Source organism: Nematolebias whitei, chromosome 7 (assembly GCF_014905685.2).
Source record: "Nematolebias whitei isolate Nwh7 chromosome 7, NemWhi1, whole genome shotgun sequence".
In the NCBI taxonomy this organism is placed as follows: domain Eukaryota; kingdom Metazoa; phylum Chordata; class Actinopteri; order Cyprinodontiformes; family Rivulidae; genus Nematolebias; species Nematolebias whitei.
Window position 1 is genome coordinate 26,538,413 of NC_056504.1, and position 8,759 is coordinate 26,547,171.

General features: G+C 37.5%; 1 protein-coding gene across 1 annotated transcript in view; it reads right to left on the bottom strand.

Annotated features, from left to right (window-relative positions):
- Positions 1-6,292, bottom strand: part of slc2a1b (solute carrier family 2 member 1b) — a 17,410-nt gene extending 11,118 nt beyond the window's left edge. The window contains exon 1 of the mRNA XM_037678696.1: positions 5,927-6,292. Within this exon, the coding sequence (XP_037534624.1) occupies positions 5,927-5,941 (15 nt within the window). The 5' untranslated portion in view covers positions 5,942-6,292. The remainder of the gene's footprint in view (positions 1-5,926) is intronic.
- Positions 6,293-8,759: the final 2,467 nt, after the last annotated feature.

Here is an 8,759-nt window from a genome sequence, read left to right on the forward strand (position 1 = left end):
CAGCTGAAAATGGCTGTAAAAAGACAGAAAACCATTCTGTAAAATGTTTACCTTTACAAATGCATAACCCTGATTTTACAGGTCAATGACGTTTATATAGAATTTGATAAGCAGAACACCACAAGCATCCAAAATATGCAAACAATGAAATGCTAATAGCATTCAAACATAATTAGTTTACCTTGAAATAACTCATACAAACAACAACAAATCCCTCCTATGATTTGTATAATGTATAAAGTAGATTATGTGAATAATGATAAAGTAGAAAAGTAGGTGATATTATTATACTTCCTGGTACGTAAAAAAAAAAAAAAAAAAGCAACATAATGCACTGCTTCCTCACAGGAGAAACAATGGAGTTACACCCACAAACATTATTTTACAAGCCTAACACTGGAGCTGGTGACAAATCCTCCTCTTCTACCTCTGCTTACCTACTTAAGTTACAGGCCTGCCATGTTTAATAAAGCAGCAGCTTTCAGACACTTTTCCAAAACAAGTCGTTGTTTTCAGAAGCCACACAGTCACAAGTACATGCAACAAATTCCCACAGCTCAGTCAGACAATAACTGCTAAGAGGAGAAATAAAAAATGCATAAGCATAAAAAGTATTCCTTCACTCCCTTTATATTCCCTTTACATAAAAACACCCTGATCCATTCATGTAAATCTTCCTTGTTTGCATGTGAAGAGTGAGGCAGGGTAAAACTGGGCAACCAAGAATTTTCTGTCCCGTCAGCCACAGTGAACACACCACAGCTCTTTGGGATTGAACACTGAGGACAGGGACCTTAATCAATAAAACAAACCTGTAAATCAGGAGAACGGATTCTGGTAGGCATGTACACACCGACAAACATTCAGCCATGGCATTCATCTTCTCAGTCACGTAGTCCAGTCTAATCTGTATCAGTTACCATAACTATTAATCACAAGAAGGAAATGCAGCAGAGCAGTCGTCGTCTCCAAATTAGGACATGCTTAACCACAACCTCCAATATAAGTTCACCTTCCATGACCTGCAAACATTAACAAACTTGTACACAAAACTTGATCATAAACCAAACCTTCCTACAAATGAAAAAAAACTTAGAGAAGGGACGTTACTTGTTCAGTTAAATAAATTTCTTGAAGATTACAGCCAAAGAAGGAAAAAGGCAACCTAAGCTATTAAAAGCAAAGCCAGATGACAGAAATGAGAGCAATTCTTTGAAACGCGAGGATGTGAATCACTCAGTTCAAGAGAACTGGGGTGTAGCCACAACAGAAGGAGCTCACATAGAAAATTAGAAAGTAGAGACTTTTATTGTAGCTGTCTACAGCCAAATTCTTATATATTTTTTTATTTAAATTTACTTTTGGAGGAGTATGAATCAATATTAAACACATTTAATAAATTGCAAATCCTTCAAACTTTAATAAATATATGGACTATAAAGTGTTTGCATTTTCTCACTTTGTCTTTTTAACATCCCAACATGCTCTGTTGAAGACTCTTGAGTCTCAAATAAAGATTAAATGATGTGCTCAAACTAAAAAGCCTGAAAAAGAAAATTCTGTAAACCAAAAGGCCAGTGCAGGAGCTAAAAATGTCTGTTTAGATTTGACCAAGTTGGCATGTTATCTTAAATGGGGCTCTAATGGATAACACTAATATCAACATTCACCTCTTTATAAAGTCGTTTTTATAACCAGCACTTATCATTAGTTCATACTGTATATTTCCACCTCACTCTAGCACCATCAAGTGCAAATATTGACTCCATCCAATAATTTATTTGTTTGTTGGCCAATAAAATAGCAGAAAATTGTTAAAAAGTTCTGGGTGTTCAAAGATTTTACAATTTTATTTTTGTACAAAGTATTAGTTTGACTCATTGAGCTGAGACTCATGGGTTTCCCCGTGGATGAGTAACATTACTCCTTAAATGAGTAAAATAAAAATAATAAAGCAGAAGCGGAAGAATAACGTAGCTGATTCAGTTCCTTCTGGCCAGTCTGAAACCTTGGCCTACATCGCTGTGATCACGTCTCTCCTCACGTCACCTCATGGGTCTCAGCTTTCACAGCTGTGTGGAGTCCAGCATGTGTCCTCCTTCTACCATCTCCTCCTCCAGATGGTACATCCTGCTCCTCTCAAGAGTAACTTTCCATTGAAACAGTGTGATAACATGCCGTAAGCCGTAATAACCCGCTGGTTAGGACATATTTTAAACAGGCATGAATGATATTTTTGTTTCTATACCACCATTAAAACAAGTTTAAAACAAAACGACCTTTTGTTTTTCCACGTCTTGGCTGATTTTGATTATTTTTTTTTTTTTAAGAATTACAGATAACATGACAAGAGCACTCCTATTTACCTAATTTATTTTAATTAAAACAACCACAGTCTAAACAGCCCAAGTCCTAATTTCCTGTTATATTTATTGAACCTTTAGCCTGCCTCCAGTGGGGGAGCATCATGAGATCTTCACAGAAATATAAACAAAAAATTCAGAAGAAAATGTGTTGTCAGTCAGAGTTAATATTTCTTGTTCCTGTTCTATGCTACTTCAGCTTATTATCTAACTGTATTTAAACACCATTAAACAATAAAACAGCATAAATGTTGCACGCACTATATCACCTTAACTGTTCTCAGAGAGCTATTATCTATACTGCATGTGATATACATACATAACAATGAACAGAATGTCAGTATCTTATCTACTACGGTAATTCCAGCAGTACTTCAACCTGTTGCAGATAAAATGTATTTATAGTTCTGCTAAGCATTCAGGAATGCACCAACTGATTTCCACTTAAAGACCTGTAACTACTAAGACTACTAATATATCAGTCCATTACTGTGACCAAAACAAATCAAAGGAAGTTGTTATGGTTTGTTTAAATCACTGAACAGCAAAAGCACTGTAGTGAAGGTAGCAACACAATGTGTGGTCCTCATAAAATGTACACTGGGTAGTAAAAATGACTACATGTACAATGAGGATGTTTTAAAAGTTGTCTACAAGCTGCACTGTATTAATATCTTATGCTCTGATTGTAGCTCTAATTACAAATCTTTTTGCCACTATTACAAATTTATCAAATAGAGCAAAACTATTATTTAAAAGAAATGTATCTTAAAATGTGGACTAGAAAAGTGGGCAAAATGTTTACATTTACACATTTTTAGACAGATGCAGAAAAACTTGAGAGAGAATAGGTGAAAATCTGTCATGGTTCTTGAAGACTGAGAATCTAGGCCCTTTTCTGTGATGTTTTTAGCAACTTGAAAATAAAAGAGGCTGCACCTTTACAGTTGACCCATCAGACCATCATGCATGCTGTTCAGGTTGTTGCGGGTCACATGTGTGGGTAGTTTATTCACCTGGATGTCACACCAACTGAGGAGGTGGTGGAAACGCCCAGGGCAGGATGTCAGGGCTGATTTGAACTCTGCTGTTTATTAACGCTCATGTTTCCATCTAAAAAGTGTTTTAGTCTCTTTGAAACACTGCCCATCCCTTATACTTTTCCAATGGACAGCTGAGTCTTGTTTAGCTATAAACTTGTCTAACTGAGTGAAAGTGTAAAAACAATCAACATTTTCTAGATGATGTTTGGGTCTTTCATTCTTTATGGATAGGTTTTTATCTCAAACTCTCAAAAAATGCATTAAGTAATGGTCGAAAAGGTCAATGACATTATAAGATGCTAAAAAACAATGGGAATCTATAATCTAAGTCTTTAAACCTTTGGAGTTTTAAACAAACAGTAAAATGACTAAAACATGCAGTTTTTCATCCCAGTTTAAACCCGCCAAAACCTCCTTATCACAACTTTACAGAAAGTCTCACTCTGCCTCATTACATGGCTGATGGATACATTGTTGGACAGAGTGAAGGGAGGCAGTCATGCAGATGAAAGTAAATCTACTGGACCATCTTAAAAGAGGCAGGAGTTGACAGAAGGCTGAAAGGCAGATGTTAAGCTGTAATTACAGCTGTGTAATATGTCATTCTTTGTTGTCTCTTACTCTCAATCAAAATACCTGCCGGTGTTACAGCTGTCATGAATTTAATGGCTGTCTAATTCCAAATTGAGTTCAGCAACTATATTGTTGGCCCCATGCAAAAGTCTAATTGTTTATAAAAGGATGAAAATTTTATTTAAGTCTAAGATAAAATTAATAGAGACTCATTCTCTCCAATACAGCTGCAAATGATAGATTTAACAAATATGATAAAGGTAAAAAAGTCATATGAAATAATAAAGTCCTAATAGACTAATAGCAGCAATAAAACAAGGCCATTTAAACTTACAGTTTGACAAAAGCACATTGAATAAACAAAGTCAGTGTGTAATATTACTGGAGCCACACCTCACTGCATCAATAGACACCAAAAGCAAAACCCAGAAAATTAAACAGAACCCTTTTGCAGCAGCTCAAACTGTATTGAACATCTGTTTGCTACGTAAATCTAAAGTAATCTCAGACACTTTCATCTATTTCAACTGTACATATACCTAACACTAACGAAAACAAAGGAATGAAAATAGTGAGCATCAGACGTCAATTAACTAGACACAAAAAATCTGCCCAATGCTGCAGCTGAAACACAAAGAGGGAGCTCAAGGCTTTAACGCTCATGGTTGTGACTGTGTTTTCCCTCTCGCCATCAGAGTGGAAAGTGAAGACAGCAGGAACCATCGTGTTTACAACAAAATCCTACAGCTGTGGAGCCGTCAAAGTGTGCTGAAAAAAGCCTGGGGTAATAAAACATGAGTAGCTAGGGAAATAATAAAATGGAGGAGGCGACAGACGGATGTACTGGTGTCCGTGCAACCTGCGACCAGAAGGTGCAGCAAAATGGAGACAGCATTATCAGGCAACAGATAAGACATATTTACTTCCCAAAGAATAATTTTTTTACTAAAACTTAGAAATGCCTTAAGATAGCCACTATCCAATATCAGCTACTGTTCTGATACATTTGCAAATGTTGTTTGGAGTCCAGAGTCTCAAGCACGAGCTGATAGTTTATCAAATGGATTGAAAAAGCTTCACAAACTTTAAAAACCATTCAGAAAAGGTGCTAAATAATAGTGCTGAGTCCAACTTCTTAAATGCAAAAAGAAAAAAATGCTTAAATTCATTTAAAAAAATGTGTTTTAAACGTTAATATTGAGTAACTGACGAGCATCTTTTATGCTTGCTGAAACATTTGATGAATGGAAAAAAGAAAAGGCCTCAAACAAATTTAATTTATACTTTGTTTAAATGGGGACAAATGTAAAATATGGACAAATGCTTTATAATATTTATAACCTTGGCTAATTTGCACTTCTCTAGAATAATAATCAGTTCCAAAAAATAAGAAAAGAGTTTTAGGAAGGGATTGAGTTTTCAAGGATGGCCAGATGTTCACATCTGTTTTGATGTTTTTAAAGTAGTTATGAATACTTCTTAAGACCCACCATTCATGGTATTACTAATGCAATACCATATAAGAGTCTTAAAAGAGAAAAAACCGGTGACAAACTTTCCGTCACGTAGCCTCGGTTGATGCTCAAACACGCGCGCGCGCACACCGAACGCTTTAAACCGCCATTGTGCCGCAAAACGTGAAAAATACACGATTTTAATTAAACCCCCATTCATGGTCCCAGCTCCAAACAAATTATTTACTATGAATTTTAATTCAAGGCTTTTATTCGCGTACATAAAAGATCTAAAAAAATAAAATAAAAAATTATGAAGGATTCATCCATCTTACAACCGTGTAATAACGTCACTCGTGTCATGGCTGAAGACACATTGTCTAACTTGGGTTAGTGAACTTACTGAACCTGAAGTCAGCTACTGTAAAACCACCAGTGGGCCGACTGGTTGGACCAGGCCGGAAGATTAGATAAATTAGATAAATGTATTTACCTTCCCCGAGTCCATGGCGGCCGGCAGAGATGTCTTCTTCTGTTCTTCTTCTTCGCGACTTTTTTTAAACAGTTTTCGACAATGGAAGAACTTTCCTTCTGGCGCTCACGTTTAGAAATTGTTCACGTTTTTAAAGCTCCTGTGTTAAAAGCTCATATCGAGTTTTTTTTTAAAAATTTTTTTTAAAGCAGCTTTTACTCAGCTTCGTTTCGTCTCTCCTCCTGCCTCGTCGTTTCAAACCGGAGCTCTAGGTTCTTCTTCTTCGGGGGTTTGAGTCGACTCTTCCTGGATGTAGGAGTTCGGCTTCAGTAGAAATTATTACCAGTGCGGCTTTATCGTAGGAGGCCTGAGTCAAACATGAGTTAATATAGCGAGCTGACGTGGGGCGGGGCGTGTGAGTGAAGCAAATATGACGAAACGTTTACGGGAGGCGTGAAATAAAAAAAAAAAGGGAGGTAGAAATTATGCTCACTCCGGAGTGACGTCACGGTAGGGGGCGAGGTCTGCTTGTAGGAGTTGGAGGCCCGTCCTCTTCTGCTGCCAATGAAGAAGAGACAGACTGACTGCTCAACTGTTTTTCTTAATCAAACATTACTTGTAAGTCTTTTCTGAACATTTGAATTTAGTAAATCCGACTGGTATAAGTCATATATTTCTATATAACATTTAAAGCAATAACAGCTGTTAAAGTATAAACATTTTCAGTGTTTTTGAGTAGAATTTGAATGCTTCTCTAACACAATTTCAACAACCAAAATTGATTGTGTGCTAATGTAACTCAAACTCTTATGGTTTTTATACAAATAGTGTTAGTAAGCAGCGAATATTTTTCTCCTTTGTCTACAAATAAAATCACAATCACACATCCATCCATTCACCCATCCATCCATCATCTATTTTTACGGCCTCTGCCTCATATCATGCGAGCAGAAGCTTGGAAGTCTTCAGGGAGGATTCCAAGGTGTTCCCAGAACAGCTTAGAGACAGTCACTCCAGCCTCCAGGGATCTTCTTCCAGTTGGACATGCCCAGAAAACCTCTCTAGGAAGACGTCCAGAAGACATTAAGATGCCCTAACCACCTCAACTGGCTCCTCTCAATGGAGGAGCAGCAGCTGTTCTCCGAGTCTCTCCCAGATTAATGAACTTCTTACCCTATCTCTACGGGAGATTCCAGCTACCCTGTGGAGAAAACTGATTTTGACTGCCTGTATCCACAATCTCATTCTTTTGATCACTGGTTTGTGATGAAAGGTGAGGATGTAGACAGATCACTAAACAGAAAGCTTTACCTTACAGCTCAGCTCCCTCTTCATCACAACTGACCGGCACAGAGTCCACAATACTGCAGATGCTGCACTGACTGTCAATCTCATGCTCCATTCTTCCCTCACTAGGTAATAAAACAGAATATCTTGGCACAGCGTATTTGCTTTAGCCCCGACTTTTGCTTTAATGCTCTCCATCATGCTATTTTCTGGTTCTAGAATTACACTGCTCAAGATGGCTGCATGTTGGAGTAGCTCTCTTACATTCTTTCTCAGAGTTTGCTTTTTAAAACTTTAATTACTCTTTTTTTTCGGGATGTAAATTGCTTATTTCAGATGATTATTTCCTCTGATATTGGATGCTGTGCAGCTGGAAGGATTTTTACTGAAATCTTTTTTGTTTTTAATTTTGGACATTTGTTGTGATGCGTAACCAAAACAACAAGGTGTTCTTACATCCGGGAGCAGATGATTAACATCTCAAAAGCTCACATAATACCTCAACTACAGCCCCAAATCCCAAATGAGTTGAGAAGGAGGTGCCGTGGATGCATTCCCATCTACCTGGAGGCAGTACTCGAGTGCCTGACCACCGAGATCTTGGAGGTGGCCGGAAATGCGACTTGTGACCGCGGGAGGACCAAGATTGTCCCCCGGCACCTGCAGTTTCGTCCGCGGCAAGGAAGGGCTAGACAGTTTGCTGGGAGCAATGGCCTTTGCTTGGGGAGGGAGTTTTGCCTGGCATTCAGTCAGTCTTGCTTCCCAAGAGGACTGAGCAGTCTGCTGGGGCTGGGTGGATGGATCGGCATCTGCAGCCAGTTTCTTCAGATGCACTGTGGGATGGATAGCTACAAGAGATATTTCCTGCCCACAGCCATCAGCAACTATAACAACTCTAATGAAACCAGGATGAGCTACAACAACAATTAAATGTCCCTTTGGGATTAATAAAGTATTTTTGAATTGAATTGAATTTCCTCCACCAAAATTTATTACTATCAACGCTAGTCCTTAAATCTTTTAGTGTCCATTTCTTTTCAAAAGAAGAGATGAAAACTGTAGATTGTGAATATAACCAATGTTCCCTGAGAGAGGGAAACAAGACACAGCTATAGGGATCGCACCATCACTAGACCAACCTGAAGACTTCTAAATGGTTATAAATTCTGATTATGTAACAAACATTTTTAGAGACTTTCTGTTTGACTAAGGAAGTAATTTGCATGAATGTATTAATATAAGATAACTAAAAACTGTAGCAAATATTTAGCTGTATTTGACATTAATTAAATAAATAAATAAAACAGTATCTTGGATATGTTTGGGAACAAAATTGGGCCCATGCATCTGGAGAGATGGATGGTAGGAAAACAATCTAATACTATTGCATCAGAATAATTCAGTTTGTGTCACAAACTGTGCTTTTCAGATAAAGCTAGAACACTTTTTTTTTTTTTTGCAAAACAAGGCAGTGGCTTCACTTGCAACATTCCACACATTACATCTTAAGTAAATAGTTTAGTCACTATGGAATTTCTTGAACACTTGCAACAAAATTCACTCACTT